Source organism: Motacilla alba, chromosome 7, assembly GCF_015832195.1.
Source record: "Motacilla alba alba isolate MOTALB_02 chromosome 7, Motacilla_alba_V1.0_pri, whole genome shotgun sequence".
NCBI lineage: Eukaryota > Metazoa > Chordata > Aves > Passeriformes > Motacillidae > Motacilla > Motacilla alba.
The window spans coordinates 26196570-26211361 of record NC_052022.1 but is presented as its reverse complement, the minus strand read 5'-3'; the positions used below and the strand labels follow the sequence as shown (position 1 = coordinate 26211361).

General features: G+C 39.4%; 1 protein-coding gene across 1 annotated transcript in view; it reads right to left on the bottom strand.

Moving 5' to 3' along the window:
* Positions 1-14792, bottom strand: part of CCNYL1 (cyclin Y like 1) — a 34036-nt gene that overhangs the window by 12221 nt on the left and 7023 nt on the right. The window contains exons 2-6 of the mRNA XM_038143615.1: positions 9004-9078; positions 6647-6681; positions 4886-4986; positions 3376-3411; positions 2595-2646 (exon numbers count right to left, since the gene is read on the bottom strand). Coding sequence (XP_037999543.1) covers positions 2595-2646; positions 3376-3411; positions 4886-4986; positions 6647-6681; positions 9004-9078 — 299 coding nt within the window. The remainder of the gene's footprint in view (positions 1-2594; positions 2647-3375; positions 3412-4885; positions 4987-6646; positions 6682-9003; positions 9079-14792) is intronic.

The window sequence follows — 14792 nt, the reverse complement described above, 5'->3', positions numbered from 1 at the left end:
GTTAGACCTACAATATGGTCAGGACAGCAGCTGAGAACAACATACCTGCTTGACACTAAGATAGTAGTTTGTAAGGTAAGCAAAGCAGCATTTTCCTGTGGTTTTGTAGTTTAAAATAGCTGGGGAGCATTGTCAAGTAAAATGCAGAGGTAAGTTAACTTAGTGCTGCACACACAGCCTTCTAATACACCACTAACCAACAGGTTATCTCTGCAAGGGGGACATGCAACATTAGGAACAGCATGAGCAGGAACACTGCTCATTCCTGTGCTACACATGGTACCAAAGCACATCTGGAAGTACATTTTTCCTGACTGGATGTCCTGAGGTAACCCAAAATGGTACTGTATTCCTCATCTATCTGTGCCCAAAAACTGTCACTGTCTCTTTAGGACCCTGCTGCAGGAAGCTGGGGATGGGTGGGTGCTATCCCAGGTGCTTTCAAACTTGGCTCTGAAGGCAGCTGGGCCCTGCTGCTGTGTGATCTTGGCTTTTGCCCATTTTGGGTTCTCTTTTTGGTGTTTTTTCCTGGACTCAAAGAGACTGCTGTTAGTGGCTTTCTTATCTTGGGGAAGAGTATTTCTGGCATTTTGGGTCTCTCCTTGGTCCCCCAGGATGTGAGATTCAGCAGTTTGGCATTTAGCAGTTATTTACTGTTAGTTTTTGCCTGTTGCTGTTTTGTTTGTTATTAAACTGTTATTTCTCACTTACATCTATTTGTGTTCATTCCTTATTGGTGGAAAGGGATTGGTTGAACCTATAACGGAGGCAACTTATTCCAGAGCGTTCTCCTTTTAAGTTGTCTTAAACCAAGACACTGGAAGTGAGAAAGGAAGCACCAAGACTGGTATTTGTGACTAAATCCATGGGACCAGTACCTGGGTCCCATTAGGGTCAACAGAGCTGGGTTTGGACTCCTTGTGACTGCATCTTTAGAAGACAAGGTGTTCAGAGATTCCTTCCTGCTAATTAACCTTTCTGAAGGAACAGTAGGTACCCAGGCAAAACTCCATTGCTATAGAAACTAACAAGCCATGTGTGCCTTTTCCTCAGAAGTGTGACAATCAGCCCTACCTCTATTTCTGTCTGTATGCTGCAGTAAGATAGGAGAGACCTTTAAGTGTTCCCCAGAGGACACAATGATTTTCTTCTCATTAAATAGGAGGGAGGCTATATGAAAGCATCAAAGGATGTCAGGTTGTTAAATAAAGAAATTGTCTGATGGAGTTCATCTTACATAAATAATTTTGAATGCCAAACAACAGATTCAGGCATTTAAAATTGTGGAAGAGGTTTTACAGTGACTTCTCTGAGCTACAGAGAAGTTTGTTAAGAGGATCCATGTTTACCCCTGAAAGAATTTCCTACCAAGGTCGTTGACATAGAAACCAAGAAAGAGAGAAGGATAAGAGAAACCTGCAACTCTCTATTCCAATAAGCACTTTGTTTGTCTCTTCTGACCAATGAGTAAAGTGAAAACTTAGGAGTTTTTTAAGAATGTATAAAAAGCATGCATGCTAGAATAAAAAATTATTTTAAGCTTTCTGAAAATGGAGTGTTGCTTTGTATTGTGACCATCTCAACCATGACATAAAATAGTTTTGGTCCACACTTTTTGCTCTGAAGTGCTACAATCCATACAAGAAATCTTGAATATAGCTCTTGTCCTGAAGTTATTTTTTAAATTGAATAAAGAGTTGTATTTATTTATATTGCACTGTACAATTCCTAGCACACTCAGTCATATTTAGGGATGAAACTTTAACAAACTTAAAATATTGACTTGTTTATTAAAATCTGTTTATTAACAAGTGAGATCCATGAAATAGGTTATCCTGCATTCACTCAGGTAAGACCCAGAGCAAATTCAATTTTTAAAGCTGCTGGATCTTTGCAGAATTGATTTCACATGAAAAACAACGTAAGTGGTTTTGCAGGACAGGCATTAAGCTAGAGGTGCTCAAACTGGATGTGAAAAGCACACACTCTACTCTTGAGCTTCCCTGTACTATGAGGTTTTGCATCTTTAAGAGTATCTAAAAAGGCGTACCAGGACAAGTCACATTAAAATCACATCCTGAACGCTCCTTGCTGTTACTGCAAGCAGTCTTACGCAGATCTGCCTTAAAATGTTGCCTCTCCATTTTTTTAAAGGCCAAACTCACTGTCGCCTACTTTGTGTGATGCTTCATGTATTACATTCTCCTGTCTGCAGTCATTTAAAAGGTTAGGCACATACCTACTAACCATGTCTTCCTAAAGAAACAGAAGACACTTCTAATAAAGCAGTTACTAAAGAGGGGGAGAAAACAGACAGACAAGAAACTTCAGACATGGAATACAAAAGAATTGGGCACGTGGTTGTTTCTGTTTATAGTCAAAGCATAAAAATCAAACATAGTTTGTAACATTTAGACTGGGCTCTATTCATGATCTAGCTGATCTCAAAAGTCACTGTTAGCACTTTGTATTATATATAAAGATACAATTTAAGATCAATTTGACTGTGGCCTGGTGCCAATACATTTTTATGACTTATACCATATAAATCAAGATGTTACTGATATACGCTCAGAGGACAAAAAATTACTTACTGTGAGAGGGTGAGATTTTTCATCAAAAATATCCAACGATCTGTCAGAATCTCTACAAAACAAAAGTCTCTGGTTTAGCAATAAGACTTAATTGGTAATACTGTGCTCTACTAAAAATCATTGTTCATTAAAAAGGATAAAGGGACATATTTTATAGTTCAGCTTTTCCTAGAATATGGTATGGAGCTACCTTGTATTTCTGCAAAGCATTTAATGATGAGTCCTTACAATTAAATATTTAAGATGCTAAACAATGAATAGCTTTCCATGTTCTTGTATTTTGCTTACTTAAGTTCTCCCCAAAATGTGAAACTAGGTGAAACTCATTCATAGCATTACTTCAAAAGGCCAGCTGTAATTCACAAGCATATGTTGGAACCAGCTGTAACGGCAAGAGTGACTTGTACACGGACAGATTCCCTTCACCCACCAAAACTAATCCGTACCTCAGTACTCAGGAAAAACTGACCAAAGGCTGATTTGTGGTGAGTTAAGTGTGTTTTCCTCCCTCCCTGGCTTGGAGTTTTATGTGCCATTGGATGGGTGCATTACTGACCTTTCCACAGCTGCTCAAGAGTGGGTACAAAGAGAAAACAGATACAGCATACAGTGCCAGAGTTTTCACCTCCTTTAAGTTTCAGCAGCTGTCACTGAAGTGACCAAGACCATATTTGACTCTATGATCTTGGGAGGTTTTTTCTAGTCTTAGTGATTCTATGATTTTATATCCCTGGTTCCAAAAAAAAGTCATTATATTTCAGCAAAGGAAGAGTTCACTCACCTGTTCTTTATATGGTAGAATATTGCTAATGTTACACTAAAAAAAAAGAAAAGGAAAAAATATTTAACAAAGCATTTTCCATGCACACTATTCCACTGCAAAAGCTGTCATTCAGTGGAATGTTACAAATCCATTTTGCAGCAACCTCCTCTCCCATCCCCAAGCACTACACATCTCATTTCTGATGTGTGACTGTCTGGACAGAAACTGGCCAAATCAAATCTGCCTGCCAAAATACTTTGACATTCATTGTACAGATATTTGTGCAACAGAGTAGGTGTTAACTGACATTTTCAACCTATACTTTCATTTCTTGATTAGGTGATATTTAGGTGATATATTAGGTGATATTTAGTGAAAATGCAGACTATTCCCAACTAAAATGTGAGTTCTCCTTGCTGTTACATATACCATTGCAGAGATTCTGCAGATGTTTTAACCCTGTCTAGTTGTCTAATTTAGGAACTGTCTAAAAAAGAGAATAATAAAGATGGTATTATACCAGCAGAATCCAAGAAGTGGACAAGAACAGTCTCTGCTAAGTGAGGCAGTAAGTTTCATATATTAGCACTCATCTACTGTGGAAAACTTCAGATTCTTTACTCATGGTGGTAACAGGAACACTGCCATCACAGGAACCTATCATGAACAATTCTGATCTGCTGTCAGCTGTACAAAATGGGCACTGTCACTTTAAAATGGAACAAACATAATTTTTTAGGCTTTTGTTTTGCTCTAGAAAAGGAGAAGTGACATGCTGCATACCTTTGTCTGAAACCAAATTTTAAAGTAATAAATCAACTTAGACATTTTAAAACTCTACTACACTATTAGATCTGTAAAGCCTTCTGGGCCTCAATCTACTCAACCTTCCTTTCCCCTCAAGCATGATAAAACTCTCTTCTCAGTTCCCAGCTGGTATCATCTAAGTGCAAATAATTGACTTTCTGGTACCCAGAAAAATAGCTCCAGCAGCCATTTACATGGGAGAACATAATTATCACCTACCTAAAATAACAAGTTTGTGAAGAAAAGGCAGAAAGGCCAGAACTAAACCCTAAGTCAGCAACGTGCTGGTTTTCCACAACTAGAGGGCAGACTACTATCACTGGAAAGTACCAAACACAACCCTACAACTTTTCCTGCAACTCCAACAAAATCCATTTCAAGTTTTCTCAGGTCAAGAATTTCTTGATTTGGCTTTCAGTGTGACCTAAACTCCCCATCTCAACACAGACTTTCAAGCCCACAGTGCTGACACACTTCTGCACTGCCTCAAGTGCACAGTGAGAACAACTCTGAAACAGGACAGTCCATGAGCTCTGTGACTGAAACAAGAGCTCCCTCCAGAGCTCTACACCCCTTCCATGACCAACCTGCAGAAGCAGTGCTGTGCTTCTCTCATTTCAAGGGTGGAGCTGGCTTTGGAACAGACAAGACCCCCAGAAAATCCCAAATAACCCTTACAATGCCACTCTTACAAGCCCTTGTTCATGACAAGGGTCCTTACCACTTTATTGTGCTTCTAAGGTTAGGCTGACTGACGGTGCTGTCATCTATAAATATTGTTGAGCATGAGCTGTATTTTTTCGTAAGCTGCCCAGGAGAAACCTTGTGGGGGGGAAAAAGAAAAAAAGAACTGAAATACATTCAAGAAGAGCAATTCTGTAAGCTTTTGTTTAGCACACTGAATACTGGCTTTACACCTCAAGTGGCTGCTGCTGCAATGTAAGCTACCCTGCAGCCATCTAGTTCCTTTGTGTAAGATAAATTTATAAACCATGGCTTGTAGGATACAACATTTTTACAGCAGAAATAGCTGAGCCAAAGCAGCAAGTCCTGATTTTCTCAGTTCTCTCCCATTCCATTCCTGTCACTTTGAGTCCCAGTCGTCCCTCTCTGTGATGTACTCTATTAGATTTCCCTGTGACTCCATAATCACCTTCTCACTTCTTTTACACCCTACACCTTTACAGTTTCTGGTTATCCAGTTTAACATTTGGGGGTTTGTCATGTTACAGTTTCAAAAAAAAGAAACCTTTTCCTGGCATGGCTCCCTTCACACATGTCCTGTTCAGCATCTGGAATCTGGAAACAGAGTACTGCTATTACCCTTACTTTCACTATTATTATTATTTAGAGCTAGCAGTATGCTCCACCATCCATCCTAACCTTGTCCATTCTGTACTGTAAGAAATCTTCCAGTGTGACCCTACCCAGGCTTCCCTGAGCATTTTCAGAGAATGCCTTGCACTAGAGACAGGATGTCATAATTGAGGGAGGAATTTTAATCAAACAATTCAAGATTCATTAGTTTTTACCAGAATTTTTTAAAATGCCTTGTCTAAAACTTGAAAGTCTTAAATATGAAAATGCTGACACCCTTCAAAACTCTAGAGCTGCCTGGGAAGATCTCCCATTCCAGCTGAAGTTTGCCAGCAAAAACACTCCAATCACACTTCACCTTGGTACTGGCAGACGAAAGCTGGAATTGTAACAAACAAAAAAAAAAAAGAGAGAAAAACGGGAAAAGAATCACCCCCATTCCTTGCATAATCATGCAAAATAAGAGACTTGAAATACCATTATCTTACCAGTACTTTATCAGTAGACACTGTTGATATTTTTAAGCTTTGTTACTAACTTTCATTCTTACCTTTACTAGTCAATGATTTTTTTATCCACCTATTAATGACATTGCATATTTTTTGTTTGGGCTATTTTTTTGGTAAGTGAAGTGTCCAAACCAACTAATATTTGTGGAAGAAGCTCAGAGCATGATTTGAGATTTTTAAAACTAAAGGAGAACCAATTTCTCTAATGGAGATCACAAAACATCAGTATGTTTATCACACTGATGATATTTGTTCATTATTCTCTTTTCACACTGGATACACTTTTTAAAATAAGCCCTGTAGCAATACTCAATCAGCAAGCCCTTCAAGACTTGCCATCTCATCTGAGAAATTAATGCAGTTTAATTATTTTGTTTAAAAAAATACAGACAGGTTGGCTTATATTTTCTTTCTTATTGTTCTGAAATACTTAAAACTGACAACGACAAAAAAAATTTTATTCGTTTGACATCAGCCATTTTATGCTTTGTGACATTGGGGCTGCTTATTGCTTAGAGACAGGCAAAGTTAATTCAGTTTTACCCTTCTAAGGAAGATGTGGAACGTGTAAGACTATATACCTAGAACTACTACAGTTATTTCCTTGAATTTGTCTTTGGCCCTAATTTTATTGACATAGAATCTGGTTTACTTACATGATTTATGTGGTTACTCTTCCTCTTCTCTCGCACTAGAAAGAAGGAAAAATAATGTGAACTGAAAGATTTCCCAATTTACATTCAATAAAGTAATTAACTTAGTTTTCTAAAACATGTGAGTATTAAAAGTTTTAAATTTTATTTTAGTGTCTGGAAAAGTAGTTTGAGGAAAAAATACCAAGTTTTATCTGGAAAAGTAGCTTGAAGAAAAAATACCACTTTTATCAAGCTAGTAAGCTACATATTCTTTCTGTCCACCACCTGCACATTTGGGAACAACTACTTCCCATCACACTAAGGGGAAAAACATCTCGGCTTTGAAAAGATGCTGAGATATTCAGCATCTTTGAAAAGATGTGTATCATAAAAACCAGGATGATTTCAGATAGTTCAAACAACCATTGTCCAACAGCAAACAGAAGCAAAACCAGCACACCCTGAGCCTGCCAAAGGCACACAAGGAGAAAGTGAGGTGCCCAGCATTATTTAGGTGCTCTCTCTCCTCCTATTAGCGGAAGGTAAAAGGGTATTTCACTGTACAGAAGGTGCTGGCACAAGCTGTGCACCTGTTTATCATATACCTGCAACCATGTCATTTGATCATTTTAAACTGTGTTAGTCATTCAAAAGAGACTGCAAGGTTCAACTGCCAGCTGTGACAGCAGCAATACAACAGCGTGCTGGGGAGAGCTGCACACATGCACAAAGTATGCAAAAGTGACCAGCAAGGACAGGCACCTCTCCAAAGTTCTAACCTCAGATCATTACCACTCTTTCGCAGGACACATTCTCACACATTTTTAGAAAAACTGACAATTGGAAAAGAGTAGCCACATTTTTTTAGTCTTTTTTCATAAATCAAAACTCATAATCCTGATAACATCTCACTGAGAGAGAACTTATGGATATCAATTCTACTAATTCTATGGAAGGTCAACTAAAAAAGAAGAAGGGAGATTAGAAAATAAATTATTCTGCCCGACTTCTCCTTAAAAATTAATTTAATATAAACTTCTGATAATAGTTTAATAGTTACTACCTCACCTAGAGGAGCCTTCTTCTACATGAACACAAGTCTACACAATTCAATACATTTCATTGAAGAAATCCAAATGGCATTCAGAAGCAATGCTAGCCCCACCGAGGCTGTTCACATCGCTGGAGCATTTCAGCAGCAAGGCTGGAGGGCTGCACAGTGAGTGTTCATGAACTCTGGCAGCATGTGGCTGCACCTTCAGCACTGCTCATCTCAGAGGTGTCTGAAACGAGCAGGTCAAGCCCTCCGGCTGTCTGAAGACTGACCTCAGATGCCCCAAAAAAAGAGGTCTTTCTTTGTGTCTCTTTGGTATCATCTCTTCTGGAGAACCGGGCTGGTACTTGTTGCCACTGCTCACAGATTATCTGAGCACTGCAAAGTTGATACGACTGACAATTCTACCACTTGCCACAAGACTGAATAGCAGGACAGCATCTGACAAACCTGTCAGAATAATTCTCTTCTGTGGCAAAGCTGTGCCAAGATAAAAGACACACTGCAGCTTTCCATCAACACATCCAACCTCAAGTGCATCACTGTCTTAGCAAAACAGTGCTTCAAACAAGAACCAACTATAAAAGAAACAGAAGCATTTAAAAAAGATTATCTTAAACTTTTTCTTAGTTGCAACTTCAAAATGTCCTATTGTCAGAATTTGACAACAGAATTTTTATATGTGCAATATAGAAATGCCTCCACTTTTTAACAGCCTTTTGGAATGCACAAGCTATAGCAACTGTTTCAAAATTGAATTATGAGGTAAACACAGGATCTGCAAAGAAATTGAAAATTGAGTTATTACGTAAATACAGGATCTGCAAAGGAATTGAGAATTCCAATACATCCATACAATTAAAACCATGATTGGAGAATATTTATCCTCTGAAACTATTCAAACAGTTTAAAACAACATATTCAAAAGCAACTGATATGGACTTATGGCTTAGGCTTATTATTTATTAGAGAAAGTTAGGGGTTTTTTTAACTACAATTTTTTTACTTTAAAACAATTTTTGAAATGGTCCTTGGTCATTAAAAAACCCACCACTGCTTGAAACTTGAATAACACTAATGAAGAGAGCCTTGCTCCTTCAGACTACTAGGATCTGCTCTCTGAAATCTGATACTTCAGCATTTTAAAGATCGAGTGGTTTTAAGTGTTAAGTAAAATGGTCTACAAACACGTTTCTGTGTAAATACATAAATTACTAATCCCTATGCTGTGAAAGAATTGAAGCACTGCTCTTCAGCTGTTACTTTTGGTTACTTTTCCAATTTTTCCTGTTTTTTGTTAAATTGGAAAAAAACTTTAGCTTACCATCTGTTTGTGACTTGCTCAGGAAAATTGTGCTTGCTCTGGGATGATCAGATGGATTAGATTCCAAGGCTAAATCTGAAATAGGAAGGACAAAAAAAGAAAGAGATACCTTTAATAAAATATGATAACTGCAACAATTCCCACCCATCCTCAAAGTTCTCAAGCAGAGTGATGGAAACATGATCAAACCCACATAGAATGGGCTGTCTCTCTGAAACAGAACTCTACTTTTGCCAAGATGAATAAAAATTTTACATTTTTTCCTCTGAGGAAAAAAAAATGGACAGGGAGATCTTAAAAAACCCATTTATCTTCAAAAGTCAATCTGTGCCCCTGCATGTTGGGGTAGCTGGCTGTGGCTCAGTAATGAGCAGAAAGCTAGAACTTTAGGAAGAGAACAATTAAAAAAAACATACCAAAACAAAAAAAAATTATCACTGCTGATCTTTTCCTCTGTGGTCTTTCCCTCTAAGCTTTATGAACCAGATACAGCAGGAAACAATCTCTGTGGTCTTACAAAAGAACCTAATAAGTAACATTTACAGTGCTGATACACATCAAAACATGGAGCTTACACTATTCAGTTCTTTTGGAATTTCAAATAAAACCATGTAAATATAAAATGGAGTTACTGAAGAACCAAATGACTGCTTTAATCCTTTGCCACAACAGAGCAGTGATGGCTTTAGAAGAGGATATATTACTCCCTTAGATTAAGATGGAAGCGATCACAGAAGTTTGTTAATGAAATTGTGACCATCATGATGAAATTCTGAGCTGCCTTAGCTTTGACAGAATAAACAGCTGCGCAGAGGAAATCATGCTACAGACACAATGACTTATGTGAACACATGAACAGAATAGTCTAGGACTGTGATCCTCTAAGTCCTGGAAAGAGCAATTTTGCATCCATTTACAGTTGTCACTCTTATGCCATGCCAGCCATACAAGCACACACACTCCTGCATGAGCACTTGCACTTCGAATTTTCAAGTTGGGACACCAACACAGCTGCCACAGCCCTAAAAAGAAAAGCCATCTAAGAATCGCCATCAACTTCTGACTAAAAAACCCCATAATCGTTTATGTACCCAACCAACAGAACTCTGCCAAACCACAAACTGCCTGGGTGCTGAAGTTTTAACTGTGTGAATGTTTGTGCCACTGCACCTCCCCACAACACAGCCACAGCTCCCACGCACCAGCAAAGGAACGTAACAGCAGAAGTGCACGATCCCCCAAAACTCCTCATTCCAGATCCCACTGGTGCACAACATGCTGTCCAGACCTCCATGTTTCCCAAGCACTGGGCTTCACAACACTGCTGATCTTAGTCCAGCCCTGCTGCTCTGGCACTGGTCCAGGATGTGGACCACAGTAATTTTGAATCTCTACTGTTTAAGTAGCCAACATCTGTTTAGGAGCACCAAGACTGTTCAAAAGGGAATTCCCCCCTCCTCTCAAAAAGACCAGAGTCAGCCTTGAAAGCAGACCATCTTGTAAAGTTTTGAAAAGGTAATTTACAAAACCAGTATTTCCATTGTCACCTTACTGTGCTCATTCACAGCACACAGTGAACAGATACCTGAATTTATTCATGCAGTAAAATGTAAGAAGTCCTGGCCTAGATACCCTGGAGTGGATTTTGCCTCACAGATCATACCTCAAGTACTTCTGATACACAGCTGATTCTCTGAAAAACAAAAAACTCAGCATGCAATAGCATGCCATACTGCCACATTTTAAGTACCACTTGTAGCATCTTAACAAAATTGTGTAACTTGTTTAAAACTTGTCCACAAGTCTGACAAGTTTCTAACACTGATTTAACAAAATCACGTTTCTAATGCTAGCACTGCATTAACAAACTCAACACAAACAGTGATTCAGAAGTGGAAGTATTTTGCCAGCCTATAAATAACTGAAGTATCATCAACAGGCCAAACAAGACTGCAATATGGAGACTTAAAATACAGATTATTATCAGCAAGTTCTGATGCAAACAGAGCAAACGACTCATAACTTACTTATTTACAGTTCAGCAGCAACTTTTAGAATATCTGGGTAAATCAGGTTAAAACGGATCTCAGAGGTCTCCAATTCAACCTCTTGCTGAAAGCAGAATCAGCTTTTGGTAGAACATGAGCTGCTCAAGGCTTTACTGAGCTGAGCCTTGAAAACTTCCAATGAGGGTCCATAGAACCTGAATCCCCTTTCCCATCTGGGGGACTAATGCCTACAGGGCTATGAGACTCACTATGGAATGGGAGGGAAGAGCTTGTAGGACATATTTAGGGAAAGGCAGCAAGGAAAACTGGGGAGGAAAAAGCACAGGAAAACTGAAGGAAAAGGGCACTGAAGTCAGTAACTCTTAATACAGGACTCCATGTTTCTCCTTGCTGAATTTCCTAGGGTTGGTGTTGGCCCAGTGCTGTCCAGGTCCCTCTGAATAAGCAGCCTCCAGCACACTGACTGTTGGCTGTCATCTGCAATTTGGGCATCCTCCATCACCTCCTCCAGGTCACTGATAAACATTAAACAGGACAGATGCTTTTTTCCCAGGGAAGAGACAATACAGGATAACACCCATCCTCCCTCACCTCATAAAAAATACACTACTATCTTGACTTCCCTATGGTTTTGATTTACTTTGAAACCATGTGAGTTGTTAATGCTCACTTACATTGTTTCTGCCTCTCCTTGTGCTCTGCCAGTCCCTATATCCGTGCCTCTTACATGCCAGAAATCAGGTCTAGGACTAAAAGCACCAGAATGAACGTAACCAACTCTCATCCCAGACAAGAAGTGTCAGCAACGTCTTCTTGTCACTCCAGGCAAGAAGATCCACAGCACTGCAGCATGCGCTGAGTGACACAAAATTGACAAGGCCCCTGAACCAAGCAGACCCACACATTTAAGGAGAGGAACAGAACTGAAAGGATCATAAACTTCACTGACTCCAGTCCCATACTGGCTCTGCCAGACATTTTCTGCTGGATGAAGGCAGGTGTATCAGCACCCACAGCACACTGAACCCACAACACAGACTGTACAACCAGAGTTAAGGTGCTAATAGTCCAAGACACATCACGTGTCTCCCAGTCCAAAATCCCACCAGAAATGATCAAGACCAACTGTTGCTGGGTTTGTTATTCCAGGATAACATAGCCTGAGCAGACACGGTGTACCTGCTTTGGTCTGCCAAAGAAAGATGCATTTAATAGACCACCTCCCTGTAGCCTTCCCCTTAGAAGCTGCCAGAGAACTTTAACCATCCTGCCTGTGCCATTTTCCCTGGACAATGCTTTTTCCTAAGCAATGGAAAAAGTAGTCATGTGATTTGCTCGTCCCAAACTGCCAATGCTGCTCATAAAATACCAAAAAACAACAGCAATGCAGCTGAAGGAAACATAAGGCAAGAGGCAGATAAGGGCATGAGCAGAGGTAAAATTTAATGGGAAACAGCAAAAGAAAAGGCAGAGGAAGAGATAAATCTGTCTGCAAACAATTTGACTCACAACCAAGCACAACTCCTAATACTTCATCCTGGCAGCACTTAGGAGTCCAAAGCCAAGATACTAGCCCTGAAGGTAAGTCTTGAGTAGGAGCTGCATCAGAAGTTGTATGACAGAAAACTCAAGCTTCACAGTAAGCTAACAGAAAAAGAAAACATGCATGCCAGAGGATAAACAGGAATAATAGGAAATAAAATATGCAGAAACAAGAATGAGAGAAATGAGAGGAATAACAGGATGATATAAAAAGCAAGAAAACAGCTCCAGAACATTTTTGTTCTGGAGGCTATTGACTCAATAGAAATCTAAACACTTTCTATCAGACCCTCACACTAAGTGATAAAGAGGTGAGAAGGGAAGATTCCCACCAGAAATTAGATCTGTGAGAACAGAACAATAATGCTGCTACATGCTGTCTGAGAACAGCACGTTAAAAACCACCTTCCCCCGAATTCCTCTGTATCTCTCAGAGCCATTTACTCATGTGTACTATCAAGCTTGTCATATCAACCCTGCCTCCAGGTGAAGCAGAGAGAAGAGAAGCCTGAACTTGCTTCCCTCTAGCACTGCTCCCCCTTTGAGGAATCCCTTGCAGCTCGCTTGCACTCCAGGCAATCTCAGCCACCTCTGCTGCTGCTGTGCACACACAGTCCCCCACAGGGCAGATCACACCAACTCCAAAGGCAATCCTCTGCCCCAGCTCAAGATCTTGCATCCTTTCCACAGCACAAAATCCACATGAAGACTTTACTTTTAACCATGCCATGTAAAAATGTGTGTAGGTTTTAGGAACTTATTATGCTAGCTACTTATCTATAGTTTACACAGCTCCACGGGTGACTTCTAATTATTACAAACACATTTTACACATTGCATCGTGCTACATGTATTATCCTGTGAATAAAGCTGACAGTCAAAGATGACACTAAGTAGCAGCCCTCTGACAATTTCACTACTTCAGAACAATAAACTATTACATTTCCTTCAACAGTTTTAGGCCCATCCTTTGCTTTGCTAGACAGCAGTAACATTTTGATACAGCACAACTTTAAAGCATTAAATAATACAATAATCTCTTTGCTGTAAATTGCATTTTGTCACTTGCTCAATGACTTCTAGCTGTGACTAACGCTTGAGTTTCCCTTATATTTCATTACCTTATGCTGTAAAGATGCAGGCCACTTAACACTGCCAATAAAGACGAAACAATTATAACAAATTAGATGAGCAAATCTGCCAATCCATTTCAGAAAGCCTGTTATTCCTAACAATAATTTCATATAAAATTATTTCTCCTTCAAATTATGCTACTCTAATTCTCTTCCCAGAACCTTTTAGGAAAGTTACAACTCTGGTTTCTACATTTAACCTGCTTTGTTTATTTGTCCCAACCACTCCAAATGCACCAGAGAGCCCAGCACACATAGGCTGCTTTCTATTTGCAACTCTCCTTATTGAAAGATTGTTAAAAGATTATTTCTAAATATTGTGAATTTACACAATAGACACAGAGGGATATTTTAAAGCTATTTAATAGCTGTCAGTTAATTTTTAACTACTACAGAAACAGTAATACCATTACCAATACCCAGCACATATCTAAGTACCAACTGATGTTTTAGAAGGATGCAGAAATTCAATATACAACAAGCTCTCTTAATTAGGAAGGAATTATTTTCTCATTTACACCACACTCAGAGCTGGGCTGGAGAAACTGATGCAGTAAACATTTCAAATTTGCTATTAAAATCAGAAGACTTTAGAAAGCAAAAGTACAGATATATATTAAATACTGGAGACTACCTAAGGCTTAAGTAATTTGTTTTTCTGTGGATTAAAAAAAAATCAATACCATATTAATACGTGTTCTTTCATTTCTCAAAGGGCAGGAGTATCCCCAGCACTCTGTACAGCCTCCACAGGCCATCCCATCCCAACATGATCCCATTGCACCCTGTTCACAGCCCCTGCTGGGGAAACACGGCTGAGATCTGTTCCACACAACACGACACCACCCTCCCTTGCTGGGACCAAACTGAGCCTAGGAGGCTTCCACACCTTTCCTGATGTACCTGCCAGGGTTATAAGCACTTCTACAGATTTTAGCTAAGGCAGGTATCAGGAGTGCCCCAAATTCGACAGCAAAAGCAGGACAAGTTAAAACAGTGGTAAACAAGATGCCCCTAAGATTTCACCTTTGAACTAGAAGGAAAAGGGTAGCTCACAAGCTAGATTGTAGAAGTAACTAACTAACGTTTTGTTAGGGATGTGTTC